The sequence below is a fragment of the Arvicanthis niloticus genome, chromosome 21 (assembly GCF_011762505.2).
Source record: "Arvicanthis niloticus isolate mArvNil1 chromosome 21, mArvNil1.pat.X, whole genome shotgun sequence".
NCBI lineage: Eukaryota > Metazoa > Chordata > Mammalia > Rodentia > Muridae > Arvicanthis > Arvicanthis niloticus.
This window is the reverse complement of record NC_047678.1, coordinates 42,436,276-42,452,312: the sequence shown is the minus strand read 5'-3', so window position 1 is coordinate 42,452,312 and position 16,037 is coordinate 42,436,276. Positions and strand designations below refer to the sequence as shown.

The 16,037-nt window shown below is 48.7% G+C and overlaps 1 protein-coding gene across 2 annotated transcripts in view; it reads left to right on the top strand.

Moving 5' to 3' along the window:
- Ano10 (anoctamin 10) overlaps positions 1–16,037 on the top strand; it is a 112,136-nt gene that overhangs the window by 81,598 nt on the left and 14,501 nt on the right. Inside the window, exon 12 of one of the 2 annotated variants that reach the window (XM_034484422.1) lies at positions 6,031–6,147. In XM_034484422.1, the coding sequence (XP_034340313.1) occupies positions 6,031–6,147 (117 nt within the window). Of the gene's footprint in view, positions 1–6,030; positions 6,241–16,037 lie in introns of those variants that run through there. The other variant, XM_034484421.2, reaches the window with a different exon arrangement.

The following is a 16,037-nucleotide window of genomic DNA, read 5'->3' as shown; positions in this document are numbered from 1 at the left end:
CTTAGGAGGGGGCTCAGTTGGTAAAGTGCTTGCCTTATAAGCATAAGGGCCTGAGTTCAAACCCTGTAGCACATCTGGAAAAGCCCAGTATGCACATTGAATGCCAGTAGTGGTGAGGTGGAGATGGTTAGAGCCTTGGGGCTCCCTAGTCAGCCAACCTCACCTACTTGGCAAGCTCCAGGCCAGTGAGCTATACAGCTTCAAGGTGAACAGAGTCTGAGGAAGATACTGTGGTTAGCTTTCACATGTGCGCACACACACACACACACACACACACACACACACACACATGACCTCACACACAAATGAGTTTTTCATCTCATTTTCTTGGAGCACTTGGGGTCAAATCTGGGGTTTCACACACGTTGAACAAGCACGCTGAGCTCTGTCCCTGGCCCACCATCTTTTATTATTTGTAAACAGATGTGGCCTGATTTTTAGGTTGCATTGAAGGACACAAGCATTCATTCCAATACTGTTTTCTTCAGAAAGATAGATGATAGGCAAACTGTTGTCACTAAAGTCCCGAGGCTCAAATGGAGCTGAAAGGTAGCCAGGGGCTTGGATTTGATAAGACGGTTAACAAGTGATCCTATAGATGACCACATCTGTATTTTACCAACACACCATGCAGAAATGACAGATACAGGACAAAAAGGAGATTCATGGATTCGCAGTGTCTTGTGGGAGGGACTGAGTGTAGGTGCTGTTGTTCCCCAGCCTGTGCTGTCCTGTGGTCAGTGGTCACTGTCCACTTGGTGAGGCTGAGGAGTCTGTGGAAGCCTTCATCTCTGGCAGTGCTGTATTCCTACACAGCAGCAGACATGCAGATGTGCCTTATGTGAAAGGTTGCCACCTCTGCCTCTCTCACTGCACGCTCCCCTGAGCTTCTAGGCTCTGTGTCATGTCCTGGGAGTGAAGGGGGATGATGTCCCAAGGAAGGGAGAGGGGACGCAGGGGTCATGGGACAGACATGGCCTTGAAAGTCTATGTTGGTCCATACTACCCAGAAACAAGGAAAGAGAGGAAATGCCATATGCGATATCATCCGTGCACAGGAAGTTTGGTGTGACAAGGTATTCCAAACAGATTTGCTAGACAAATAGGCTTTGTGGCTATAGTTGTAGATGAGAAAGAAAAACAAAAACTAGAAAGAAATCAAAATCAGAGTGAGCCAGTCAGTCACAGAACCATCCTGGGATACAGAGATGCTACCACCTATGAACAAAGCCTGCCACAGGGCTAAGACTGCAACCCTGCTGACACCCACAGAAGGAAACCCTACCGTTGCACTGACAGGACTTCCTTAGCATCCAGAACCTTCTGGTGCTTACTGTGCCTGTGCATCTTTTAATGGAAGCAGTATGGGTTTAAAGGACAGGACAGGACAGCTAACATGGGACATACTAAACCTGCCTCCTGCAAAATTTAGCAGCCAAGTTCTGAAACTCCTCCTCCTCACGCTGTATGCTACTCAGCTTTTTATCAGTGTAACAAAACACCTGAGAGATCAAAGGTTTATTCTGATTCAGAGTTTTAGAGATCTCTGGCCATGGCCAAATTGCCCTGCTGCTCCGGGCCAGTGGTGCCCACTATGGCGGCAAGCTGTGGATATCTGTTCCCCTGTCTTCCTAGGATTCCACCGCCTCCCAGTAACGCCACAGGAGAGCCGTCAGCCCATAGGCCTTATGGGATGCGCAGAATCCAGGCTTTAACACCATTCTGAGTCAGGCAAAGAGCAGCCTTTGGGTCCTTTCCTTGCTGTGGAGCTGCTCACTCGTGGGTCGTAGGGATTACAAATGTATATTTCTTGAGTAATTCAATTAAAAGTAAATGAAAATACCCAGTGAGCAGAAGGCATGGTCTTCATGCTGCTTTGCTTCCAGCCCTTGCAGAGCATCCCAGCACAGCTGCTGGTAGTACATGATTCCTTTTAACTTGTCCAATGACCAGACAACTGTTGAAAACACAAGCTAAACAACCTACAGTGGGCATCACTCACCCTACTTAGGGAGAGCCCTGAGCTAGCACAGCTCTGCCAAAGCCTTGAAGGGCTTTCTCATCCCAGGGATAGGATGCTTCTGGGTTGCAGGCCCTTTAAATTAGCTATGTCTCTCCTTTATTCTGATTGGAATCCCCCACCCAAGCTGTGGCCGAATGATCTGTGGAGGCAGAGAGAGCAGGAGAGGGAAGGAGGGGAGAGGAGGGGAGGGGAGAGGGGAGAGGGGAGAGGGGAGAGGGGAGGGGGGAGGGGGGAGGGGGGCGGGGGGGGGGGGGAGGGGGGAGGGGGGAGAGGGGAGAGGGGAGAGGGGAGAGGGGAGAGGGGAGAGGGGAGAGGGGAGAGGAGAGGAGAGGAGAGGGCTTCTGATGTTTGATGGTGGCCACTCAGCAGCTCACTGTTGGCTTTCCTAACATGTCTGCGTGTTCTTCTCCTGGAACATCTTTATTTCAACATTCTGCTAACCTTTCATGCCCAGCTCCTCACTCATTTGGCTTCTTGTCAGAAATAGTCCAAATAGCTGTGCAAAGGCCCAGGCCACTTGAGATGGCAGGGAGTTCCTGTCACTATCCATGTGCCTGTTTGATGTGTCAGGAGCAGAGAGCTTGAGAGCTGTCTGTTTCGTCACGGGAGCTGCCCTGCCCTCTGCCCCCTGTCCCCTCCCCCCGACCTCTTGCCCCCTCTGCCTCCTGCCCCCTCTGTCCCCTGACCTCTGGCTCCTCTGGCCCCTCTGGCCTCTCTGACCTCTACCCCCTTACCCCTGTCCCCTGTGCCCCCTGTGCCCCAGACCCCTGCCCTGCCCCTGCCCTCTGGCCCTGCCCTGTCCCCCTCCCTTACCCCTGCCCTCTGCCCCATCTGCCCCACCCCTCCTTTCCCTGGGCAGGTGTGGACAAATGGCTTTTCACTCACAGGAGATGGGACACCAGCAGCAGCCAGAGTAACAGTTCCACCCATGTCTGTTGGATGAACCCGAGGAGCATAAGCAGGGAATGACTGCAGGACTATGGATGGAGGGGAACAGAGGAGTAGAATGTAAAAGATAAAGCAAGGGCTGGAGAGACGCCAGCAGTTAAGAGCACTGGCTGCTCTTGCAGAGGACCTGGGTTTATTCAGTTCTCAGCACCCACATGGTGGCTCACAACTATCTGTAATTCTGGTTTCAGGGCATCCGGTGCCCTCTTCTGACCTCTGAGGGCACCAGGCCCTTTATGCTGTACATACACTTATGCAAGCAAAAACACTTGTATGTATAAAATAAATCTAAAGAAATTAAAATATAAAACTAACTACAAAGCATTACCAGTGGGTAAAGAAAAGGTGACGAGTTTCTTGTCATTGCTGGTGTGTTTTCCGGCTTTCCCATGAGCTGTTTTCATAAACGAACAGTTGTCCAGTACATTTTCTGGTGATCAGAGGCTTTTTAGTTTCCTGAGAAGTTTCTTGTGTTGGACTGATGCTGCTGTACACATAGCAAGCCCCGTAGGAGTCAACTTCCTTCTCAGGATCCCAGGAATTGAGTTCTGATTTGTATTTTGTTTCAGAAGCCAAGGGGCTGGGCACCGGCTGCTGGAGAAACACAGCTTCTACTTGTGATCACATCAGAATGTTCTTGTTTTCACAAAATAAAATGGCCCCACTCCCTGTGCACTTGGCACGAGGCTCCCAGGGCTCCCCATCCCTGCAGTGGCCAACGGTCCGGTCCGCAGAGATCACTGCCCCGAGGTGTTGAACTCAGAACTGATTTTCTATGGTGGTCGTCTTTCTGCTTCCCCCCGCCCCCATAAACCCTGCTTAGTGCAAAGTGTTGTGTTGAACAAACGTTTTGTGTATTTGTTGTAGATTTTCCACCTGATCCCCTCACAGACTTTTTCTTTTCTATTTCCTTTGTTTATTATACAATTTTGTGTTTTACTTTTAAGAAAATGTTGCTGGAGTCTGGTGTGGTGCAGCACACCTCTCACCTCAACCCTTGAGACTCGGCAGCAGGAGGATCAGGAATTTGAGGCCAGTCTGGCTGTGTAGTAAAACCATGTCTCTAAAAACAAAGGCCAGATTTAAGAACAAGGGGTTTTGCTGATGAATAATGACAGTGACGGCACATAAAGTGCCTTCTTTCCACGGACAGTCTCCTACTACCCCTCACTTTGAGTACGCTTTCCCTCAGATACGTGTCCTGTTCCTTATTAGCTCTTCCTTTCAGTAGACTAGTCAGTAGACAAGACAGTATCTGTGGTGCTGATGTTGGGAATCACTGACAGATTAGATGAGGGAGTGGGGGTGGAGGCTGCTAGCTCAGCAGCATGTCTAGCCAGGTTACCATATCCCAGAGCTGCTGCTTCTGGATTCCAGGTTCTCTGAGCTGTAAGTTGTTTTCTGGGCAAATGGGTGGTCTTGATCAGGTAAGGCAAGGTGCTTAGCAGAGCGTAATCCTTTTTTTATGTAAATTGTGTCCCTCACAAAAGGCGTGTCTGGGAAAGGCTAAAGATGGGAAGCTGATGTCCCTTCCAGATGCTCTGCACCTGAGGGAAGCAAGGCCTCAGAGGGACTTTGTTTTGTTTTGTTACTTAAACCCATCCCTGGGAGACTCCAGGCCACAAACAAGGGTGCAGGTTTGTTTGGTGAGGAAGGACGGTGGGGTGGCTCCAGCAGCAAACTGCAGAAGGTTTGTTTTCATGCACTAGCTTGTCTCTCATATAACACTTCAGGATGAGATTGTCTTATCCTCATCACTAATAGGATAGTGGTACAACCCAGCCCCTCCTCATTGCTGGTTTATCTTTTGTAGATGATACCCAGGTCTTAACTCATCTCCACACGGGAGAACATCTGACCAGGGCTGCTTTAATGTCTGTTTGCCTAAACAACTGCCAGTGTTCCCGAGGTCAAGGCCACTCCAATCCTGGTCACTCCAGATCACTGTTAGTGTGAGCCTGGCTGGGAGCTGCTAATTTCTAGGTCTTCTGGTTACAACGTGCTCAAATCTAGCACTGTGCTGGTGCTGACTCTGACTCCTGTGCCCTCCGCCCTTTCCCCAGGAGTCCTTGTTTATTTCTTCTCTAAAGAATTCATTTTATTTTCCTCCACCTATCCTTTTTCCTGTCAACAGTAGGGGACCTTAAGCAGTCTTGTCTCTCTTTGGCTTCCTTACACACTTCCATTTTTTTTTTTTTTAACCTTTAAAGATTCCCACCTTTTGATATCCTCAGTCATTCACACTCTTCCCGGCCCTAGGCTTCCTTCTTTGGTGGTTCAGATATCTGAGGGTGTTGAATGTCTTCATAAGACCCCAGACAATCATGGGTGTGAAGAAAAGTCTTTTGGGTGGGGCTGTGCCTCTGTGGGATTCAATAGAGGCAATGCTCTCTGCCTGATTGTAAATCTCAGGTCGTGTTATGAGACACTGAGGATGCTAGAGAAGAAGGGAGTGGTCCTCAACTGCTACGGTCTGAAAGGGCACACAGAGTTTGTATCCGTAACTGCTGCGTGTGGATAGAACAGTTTCAGGTTCAGCCAATCAATGTTTAACAATGATCAGGTCATGAAAGAAGCCACACCAGACACCCCGGGATGTAGAGAATCTGAGCTGGCTGTGACTCCAGCTTCAGTACAGGTGAGGCACTTAGCTGGCTGTAACCTGGGCTGCAGTACAGTTGGTTGGTGGTGAACAGAGAATGGAGCTGATGAAGAATGCCGGTCACCAGGCACATTGCTCATCCACGCACAGGTCAAGCATTTTGTGGAAGACTTTGGAACAAGCTTTACTTCTCTACAAAGCACCAAGAGTGCACACAGTATCAGTTTATGACAAGAACTTGTTTTCAAATAGTAAAACAAAATAAGCCAGTAATGGTTGGATGGACCATACCAGAGTTGTCCAATGCAGCTCCTGGCCTGATTAGTCTGTGATATGTCAGAGGCCACTAACTCAAGAGTCCCTAAAGTTAACAGAGAGTCCAGCATCCTTTAGGACCTCATGTCTCTGCTGGCAACCGGTGGGTGAATGTCTCAACATGCGGTCTTTCTCTTTGCAGCATGCACTCTTGGCTTTGAAGTTCATACTTGCGTTTGCCATCCCTGATAAACCACGGCATATCCAGCAGAAACTGGCCAGGTTGGAATTTGAATCTTTGGAGGCACTCAAGCAACAGGTAAGAGCCATGCACCTGGAGACACTGTCAGACAATAGTCCTCTAGCACAGGAGACAAGTCACTTGTGTTTCCTGTAGCACTAACTTGTCAGTTAAATAAGCACAGAGGACTCTGGTGGAGGATGGGATAGCCCAATCCAGATCTATAATGTCACCAAGGGCGAGGCTAAGCAAGTAGAAATAGCCAAGCAATGGGAAACGATAAATACAGGTTTCTAAGAATCACTGCAGAGCTGTCCCCACCATTTTCTAACCATGCCTTATATAGAAGCACTGTGAGGGGGAGCCAGTGACTAGGATTCTAAAATCGTCTTACAGAGAGACCGAAAACCTGTGGGCAGGGCCTCAAAGGGCGCCGTGAGGACTGTTTCCTGGTTCTACCAGATGAAAGAGAAGGGGTGGTAGAGAAAGGAGAGAGAGAGAGAGAGAGAGAGAGAGAGAGAGAGAAGAGAGAAGAGAGAAGAGAGAGAGGGAGTGGAGAGAGAGAGAGAGAGAAGAGAGAGAGAAGAGAGAGGGAGAGGGAAGAGAGAGGGAGAGGGAAGAGAGAGGGAGAGGGAAGAGAGAGGGAGAAGAGAGGGGGGGGAGAGGTCAGGATGAGGATGGGGAGAGTGGGGAAAGCTTTCCCTCAACGGGATTCACCACTGGTGATTTTCTGCCTGTGAAGAGAACAGAAGACAGTGAGTTTCTAGATGCTCAGAGTGGTTACCTCCATGTCTCAATTTAAGCAACGAGGCAATGGAGGCAATGAATTGGGCAGTGTCTTCTTGGGGACCAACTTCAGGTCCAACACCTCATGCACCACACAGTACTTAGGGAACTGGAGGGAAAACATGAGAAGAATCTACACTGGCTGACCTCTGAGAAGTAAGGACTCTCAGTGTGTAACAGATGGGGAGCACCCCCATGGAGAGTACCATACTCATGGATGTGAGGGTTCAACCCAGAAGAGGAGACGAGAGAACCTGGTCTCCAGTCAGCTGGCCTCATTGTGCCATGGCAGGTAACAAGACTCAGTTTGGGGGTTTGCGAGAGAAATGGTGTGTTCTTACCTGAACCTCAGCCTTGGTCAAGCCCCTAGTGCCCCACAGTGAAACAGCCCTGTGTGGAGAGCTTAGTTCTTGATAAATAAAAGGGTCAGGTCCCGGAAGAGGCATAGCGCGCCTGCAGACATAGAGGGTTACATAGTTAAAGTAAATGTCCATAAGATAATTACTAAAAGCACCAGGAAGCTGGATGTCATGGCAGGTGGGTATCTCTGAGCTTTAGGCCATTCTGGACAGTGTAGCAAGTTCTAAGGCAGCCAGGACTCGGAACCACGGCATGATGAAACGCTGCCCCTCCCGAAAGGTAAGGAGGCAGGATACAAGTTTTATATAAAATAATGTTTTCTTTCATGCACAATAAACAGTTTTAAATATTATTGGAAATTTCTCATTTACAGAAAAATTAGAACATAGCATCTTTAGATGGTAACTTATTAAAATAGCATGAATAATCGGTATGAAGAATATTTTTAAAGTCTCCCAGAATTAGAAGATTCTGTCCCGGGCTATGGAGATGGCTCAGGAGTTAAAGCCTGAGGATCAGAGTTCAGACTCCAGAACCCACATGGCAACTAGCCTGCAATTTCAGCCTCAGAAAGCAGAAATAGGGGTCCTCCTGCAGAGCAAGCTGGCCAGCAAGATGAGCGGTAGCAAGGAAGCGTGGGTTTGACTGGAAGATTCTGCCTCTGTGAATCAGATAGAGGGTGAGTCCCAACATTGACTTTGGGTCTCTGCATGTACCCACAATCAGGTGCATAAACACACCCACACAGCCAGACCTATGCACGCACATATACACATGCGCCCCCACCACCACCACCACCACACTAGAGAATAGAAAAAGAAAAGGTGCTTAGTCTTGTGGAAACTCCCTGTTGGAACAAACATAGGGAGAGCTCAGCTTTCCTTCACCCTTCCCTTAGCCTCCCTGCTGCAGAAGGGGGTGTCCTGGGATGTTCAGATCACCCTGCTTGTGCCTCTCCACGTCCAAGTGCCTTTCCCAGAGCTTGGTTTCTGCCTTCTTTAGCCTGGCATTTGACCCTCTATCTTGTAACTAACTGTGGCCTCAACTCCCTGCTCTGCCCTTTGCCACACAGAGAGGTTCTGGTCACATGTTAAAGCTTCCTGTTGCCGCGCCTCCTCCTCCTCCTCACTTCTCACCACAGAGCAGGCACAGTTGAGCTTAGGCAGTCTCTGTCACCAAGCCTGTCAGGAGATGGGTTTGCACTCTGAGTGGAGTTGGCCTTTTAACCAGCATACCAAAAATCCTGACTTGGAGGCCTGGGTCTGGCCAGCTGGAGGCGCTCAGCTCCCTCTGTTGAACCTCCCAGGGATTAAACAGTTCTGCAGAGAACTTGGAAGGAATGCGCCAGAAGCAGGGCTCAGTCCCTCCCTCGAGATGGGAAACTGGCATTCCTAAGCACCCAAGCAAACTAGACATGTACAAGAAGCACAAGCAGGTGGACTCGGGTGCTTTGCAAAGGGCGTTTGAAATTACTCAGCTCAGTTGAGACCTTCAGGAAGAACTTGGGCAGACGGGCAGACAGACCACCACCCGATGCTTGTGTCTCTTTATACATTGGCTTACTTAGGATCCAGTCATTTTTAAAGATCCAATTAAAAATAGAAAGGGATATCCAAGAACCATTTGGTAACTAGAGTCCAGTACATATCCCAGAGCAGTCAGTAGCCACTTAGCTACTCCAGACAGCCAGGCTGCTAAGTCCAGAGCATATATGCCAGCCAGGGAGTGAGGACAGAAGCCTAGAACCTCCCAGAAAGATGGCAGCCACTGAAATCAGCCCAAAGAACAAGAAAAGGGCCCAAATCAGCACAGGACTGTTGCCCAGAGGGTTGGTGCTGAGCCCTTACTGACACTGCCTGTCCAGCTGGGATATCCCTCACCAACACTGCCTGTCCAGCTGGGATAGCCCTCACCGACACTGCCTGTCCAGCTGGGATAGCCCTCACCAATACTGCCTGTCCAGATGGGATAGCCCTCACCAACACTGCCAGTCTAGCTGGGTTAGCCCTCACCAACACTGCCTGTCCAGCTGGGATAGCCCTCATCAACACTGCCAGTCTAGCTGGGTTAACCCTCACCAACACTGCCTGTCCAGCTGGGATATCCCTCACCAACACTGCCAGTCTAGCTGGGATAGCCCTCACCAACACTGCCAGTCTAGCTGGGATAGCCCTCACCAACACTGCCAGTCTAGCTGGGATAGCCCTCACCAACACTGCCTGTCCAGCTGGGATAGCCCTCATCAACACTGCCTGTCCAGCTGGGATATCCATCAACACTGCCTGTCCAGCTGGGATATCCCTCAGGGGTAGAGAGCCTGGTAAGCATGTGTGGTACCCTGGCTTCCTTCCCCAGCACAGGAAGAACGATTATTATCTTGGTTTTCTGGTGTTAAATACATTTTACCCATTTCTCTGATGTCTCCCTCTCTCCACCTCTGTGTTCTCGAGTTATGGCAAGCACAATATTTTTTAACAGAACATGTAAGATTTCACAGTAGAGAGTAAGGGTGCAAAAGCACCTAGCTCAGAACGAAGTGTTTGAGACAGGGTGTATGGAGACTCTATGCTGCCTAGTGCATCATTCTAGAAATGCAAGACTTGTAAAACCTACAGTTTCTCAATTGAAAGACTTTTGTTTTGATCCAATAAAGAAATGACAGTTGTGAGAATGGGAACTCATGGTGCCAGATCCCCGGGCCTTGAGCAAGGAAGGTCCAGTTCCCAAGTCCCAAAGGCAAGTCCAAGTCCAGTGGGTGAGCCCAGCTTTCAGGGTTTAAAGAGCTTGGGTGTCCTCTGAGTCATCCCATCCCTCTTTTCCTGGGTCAGAGTCCTGGGAAGCTGCTGGGAAGTGCTCTACCCGTACCTACCTGTGTTGTGTTCTTCTTGGGTCAGGAGAGATGGTACCTACCATACAGGCTGTAAGGTCATGATGAGGATATGCTGGCCAAGTGTGCTGAGGGGAAGACAGGGATGCCACATGGGAACAAGGACCGCCTCATGCCTAAGCACCTTGTGTGACACCTGCAGCCACTTCTAGGTGGTGCCTCAGAGTCCCAATTGCTATGACCAAACACCCTGACCATAAACAACTTGGGAAAGAAAGTGTTTATTTCAGTTTACAACTTTTAGGTCATACTCCATTGCTGACAAAAGTCAGGGCAGAGGCCATGGATGATTGCTGCTTACTGGCTTGTTCCTAATGGCTGACCCAGCCTGCTTTCTGTAGCACTCAGGACCAATAGCCCAGAGGTGGCATCACCCACGCTGAGCTGGACCTGCCCACAATAATCATTAGCCAATAAAGTACACCACAGCTCTGCCCACAGGCCAGTCTGGTGGGGCTTTTTCTCATTTGAGGTCCCCTCTTCCCAGATCACTGCAGCTTGTATCAGAGTGACATAAAACTAGCCAGCAGAGAGGCAAGTAGGATTGTCCCTTGGAAGCAACCTCGTCTGTCTCCATGGTCCTCCACAGTTGGAAAATCTAGGTGTTGACTGTGGCAGCTGCTGTACCCTGGGATTAACACGAGCTGCATACGAGTAAAAGCCCTCACACAGGTGACTCCCAGAGGCCTCAGCGGTGGGGTTCCTTAGCCATTCCTAGGTCATTTCTCCCACAGTAGCTTTCTCCCAGCTGATGAATTAACCTCCTAGAGTTTTCTGCCTTAGGTTTTTCAGTATATCTTTCTGATGCCTGCACAAACAGCGTGATAACCATCCTCACAGGCGGCCAGAGAGACAGCTCAGTGGGTGAGAGGGCTTGCTACACTAAGGTTACCTGAGTTCATATCCACGTACCCTCAGAAACAAAAGACCAGATGTGGCCACGTCAGGCGTGTATTCCCAGCGCCGTGTGGACAGAGACTGGAGACTCACTGGGGCTCACTGGCTGCTACCCGGCTCCAAGTTCAGTGGGAAGCACTGCCTGAAGGGGGTAAGGTAGAGAAGTGATGGAGCAGGACATTTGTTGTCCGCGGCTGACCTCTGTGTGTAAAGAGAAAGTGTGGGGGAGATATGTGTGCACCAGCAGAGGTTGGCTCTTGGGCACCTCATTCACTTCCTCTGCCATTCTCTCACTTGGGGTCTAGTTTCAGGGTCTCCATCTCCTGCCACTGTCCTTGGTCAGGCTTTTGTCTCCTTTGTGAGCCAGGTCCAGGCACTGTCCTACACAGTACAAGGCCTGGCATCTAGTCGTCTCTGGATAAATACCTCAGACTTTGTTGACTCGTACATAGTTCAGAAGCCAGTGTATTAAATAAATGACAAATGATGTCCTTGGACAAAGTGAGAGTCTTAAAATAGACACACTGGCAAAAATGGAGACAAGTCATGTGCGTTCCTGGGATCGCTGGGGGGAGGGACTGTGCTGAGGAGTTCCACGTGAGTCCTTCACACAGACCCAGTGCTGTCTTGGTAAAACCCAACAGTAATAAGGCAAGCTTACTGAGTCCAGAGTATAACCGCAAAGGAAGCCAGGTGGAGCACTTAGCCCTTGTGCTAAAACCTGGCAAATCCAGGCTGTGGAACAGCCCTGCACCCTGCCAGGTTGCTGTTCCCTCTGTGTTTTCCTTTCTCTCCAGAGAAGTCTTCACAGCACATGAGTCCTTCCTATGCAGCCGCAGCACCTAAAGGCCTCGGACTGTGCTTGCTTTTCCCAGGGAGCAGTCTGCCGGCTGCTGCAGTCTGTGGCTGCTTCCGATCTCCTGTTTTCTAAGTTACATTGTAGTTCTCCCACCAGATGTAAGAAGCTGGGCGGAGGTGAATAGCTTCTCTACATGTTTTCCACTATGGTAAAAAAGGAATTACTCAAGAAAAAAATGTACTGTTAGCATCGTCAATTCAGAGATGGTTTCCTGTAGCTATTGAGCTTGGAGCTTCCTGAGGAAGAATTACTCCAGACGTAGGCTATGTTATAGTCAGAGGAGGGGTATTAAGTGAACACCAGTGGGTCAAAGAAAGCCATGCCTGCATATGTTTTTAAACTACCGAATGCTAGTCCTTGACTTTTAAATTACCCTCCACTCATGATATCTGCATATTGGATTTAAGTAGCCACTGTTAAGCACCCCACATGCATAGGACACGCACTTCATTGTTGTTCCAGGCAAGAGTCTCAGTGTGCTGTCTCCCAACTCCCACCTGGCTGCCTCAGCCTGCCAAGTGCCGGGGTTATAGACGGGCTCTGTTGAGACACACCCTGTGGAAAACACATTCTTAAACTTTTAATTGCTAAGATTTTCTTTAAAACCAAACAAGATATGCTGTTTTTCCTACTGATTTACATTGCCTGGGGGTCTTGGAGACATGACTGGATATTATGACATGTGCTGCCACAGACAGGGATTGCCATGTCGTGGCTGGTAGACCAGGGAACATGGGTCTCTAGAGGAATTTCTAGGAACTGCATGTTTGCTCATCTCTTTCTCCAAGAATAGAAAGCAGAACACAGGGAATGTTTGAATTTAATTATTATTTAAAATGCCACCTAATTAATAGGAAATAATCATACTAACAATGGTTCTGAAAACATAAATAGCAATTTTGTAATGCAAAATGAAAATGCACCATATATGATGTTTGAAGCTCAAACATGAAGTAGATCAGACATTATCTGCATTGTATGATTGGCAAGTGTTAAGAGCAGAAAAGCCCTACTGGATGTCCCTGACTCAACCTCTGAGTTTACACTGTAAGAACACGTCTCTGTCTATGCTTGTCAGCTTACAAGATGGACCCCAGTGTTCTATGCCTCCCAGTATTTATACCTTTGTAGAGTCTCCGTGTCCCCGTGGTTCTGTGTGTCCAGAACAATACTGCAGCCATGATGGCATGTCTCTTCTTGGCTAGGTTATGAAAACAAAGGCCTCTGGCTTCCTGGATCCTGAATCACTGGCTCTTGGGAAGAGATAGCTGCCAGGTCATAAGGACACTCAGGTACCCAGCAGCAGAGAATCCCACACGACAAGGAGCATGGCCCACTGCCAACACCCTGAGCATCTCAGGTTCTCTACACCAGGGGTTGGCAGCTTTTTCTCTGTAAAGAACAGATAGTAAACAGTCCCAAATATGTGGACCATGTACTCTGTCACAAGCACCAAGTTCTGCAAATAGTTTGTCCACAGAAAAGAACGGCTTTCCAACAAACTTCACTTATAAAAGCAGATTACAGGTGGATGTATCCAGCTGCAGTTGTTCCCTTCAGATTGGAGACTGCAGTCTGACTCCAATCTCAGGGGCTTCTCAGAAGCTCTGCTCTGACCAAAGCTGCCTGCCCAGCCACTTCTAAATTCCTAACCCACCTTAAGTGTGAGATAATGATTTGGTAAGCCACTGAATTTTGGAGTGATTTATTATGCACCAGCAACCTAGAAAAAGAGGCTAGCTGAGTGATCCATGGCCCAGGTTTTGCCATAAGTTAGCTGTTGATGAAGCCGGACAGTGGGCAGACTGGGGTTCTTTAAATTAAAACAGAAAGGTTTGTCTACAATCAAACACCCTACCCCAGGCCTCTGGCTCTGAGGTCCTGTGTTCTCCTAGCTCCCTTTTTGATTGTCATAAAGATCACATAAAGACATACCATCATTGCTGCAATGCCTGTATACACACAACCACAGAGACTCACAGTGGGCAGGGCCCCCACAGAAGCGTAAATACCAAGAGTCACTGATCACAGGGCCAGCAGACAAGCACAGCCAGAGACCAGCCCTATTTCATGGAGTCAAGAGGTGATGGGGTCACTGATGTCTTCTCCCCCGTTCTGTGCCACCTGAGTCCCCGGCCTCCATCTAGCACAGTTCTTGGAACGTACATGACACTGCTTCTGAAGCCCTGGAGTCCGCCTCTACCTCTTGGTGCTGCTATACACTAGTCAAAACCAAGACCTGTTCACTGCTGAAATACAATAATACTTGAGATTTACAGTCCAGCCAATGTCTCTCCAGGCAGTGCTGTAGCAGTTCATCTCAGTCAGTTCTCACAGGCCTGGCTATGGAGACCCGCCAAGTCTCATTCCAACCTCTGTCTCATTCCATGACATTCTATTTGTTTAAAGACAAGGCCTCAACTCATCTGGCCTCATCTTTGTGCCTTCTGTTTCAGCCCCTGAGCACTGGGATTACAAGTGCAATAACTAGCTTTATAAACAAAACCTCTAAGGTATACAGAGTGGATGTTTGAAGCAACCTGTCTTTGCATCTGTTGTATGAACCCACTTATTCATCTCTAGACAGGTCTGTGAGTGGCTGATGAGTTGTTCTGGTTAGGCTAGGATCCTGGAGCTGGGTCGTTCTGATCCTGTGGCTTCTGGAAGGACCAGGAGGTAAGATTCAGGCTGTTTTACTGTGACAAGTTTCCTGGACAGCTGACCAGGCACTCTGGGTAATACCATTTACAGAGAACATGAAGTTGTGAATGAGACCTCCTGGGGAAGCCATGGGGAGAGCAAACATCAGAAACCCAGACCATTTCCTGTGCTTTGGCTGCAGCAGCCCATCCTTGGAAATTCTCCTCATAGTTGTTTCCATTTTTCAAAGGTGACTGAGAGAAAGCCATTGCTTCCTGGCCACCTGTGAGGTGGTTTGGGCCTGCTTTCTTGCCGGCTCTCTACTTAGAGCCCTCAGGGAAGTTCTGCCAGGAAACTGTAATTCTGTAATGCAGATCTTGACCCCAAGCCAGTGCTGGGGAAAGGCATGGCCTAGTGTGTGTTACTGAAAAGTAAGTGCTGTCCACCCCCCACTCAGGTGCCAAGAGCCACCCTCCTGCAGGAAAATTTCGCTTTTCTGTTTGCATTTTCTTGGCAAAAACTGACAGGCATATTGCTAATTTGCAAGTCTGGGTTTCCTGACAATGAGAGAAAGCAAACTGCCACATGCCTGAGAGGCAGCTCCCTCCCTGTCTGCTTTCACACTGGATAGAGATTGTTTTGATTAGAGACAGATAAAACTAGATTACTTTTGGAAGGGATGGGAGTACAGAACTAATGTGTTGACTTTTTTCAAGTATGTACTATATAAAACTTTTGTTTGCACTCATTTATTTATGCGCACATTAATGTATGTATGTAGGCCTTTGTCCTGGTAACAGCAGGCAAAGTGAAGACAGAGCCAACCCTGATCCTCCTCGTGGGTTCAACCCACTGTGGATTTGAATGACTATTCTCAAAAGAAAGCATTCCTTTTCTAGGGGTGATGCATGTGTGTGTGCATGTGTGTTCATGTGTGTGTGTGTGTGCATGTGTGTGTGTACATGTGTGTACATGTGCATACATGCGTATGCATGGGCTTGTGCTACCAGGGATGGAACTGTTACAACAGAAATTCACAGAGCCTTGTCAGTTTATCTTGAGATAGGATCTTGCTAAGTTGCCTATGCTGGCTTCTGACTTGAGATCCTTCAGCTGTAGCCCACAAGTAGCTGAGAAGTAGCTGGCTCTGTGTGTGCACAGCCTCTCCTGTCCTAATTCACCTTTCAGGGTTGCAGTGCTGTAGGATCACAAGTGTAAATGTGTCCTGGGAGGTTGAGAGAAGCAGCAGGAAGTGGAAAGAGGAACAGTGGGGACCCAGATGCTGCCTCATGCAGTGGTTTCTTCCTTCAAAGAATCCTTCCGCTATGAATGACAAGTGAGGTACAAGGGCATATCTGGGGGTGATGTTATTCCTCTTGACCTGGAGAGGTGAGCTTCCCAAAAAAGATGAGATAACCCAGTCCTGTTCTCTATGGAGATTCCAGGTCTGTGCTCAGAGCCAGCACCTGGGCAGCTGGGGAAGAACACCTGCATTTAGTCTGGCAGCCTCCTCAGGTCAAGGGATTCTGGGAGTATTCC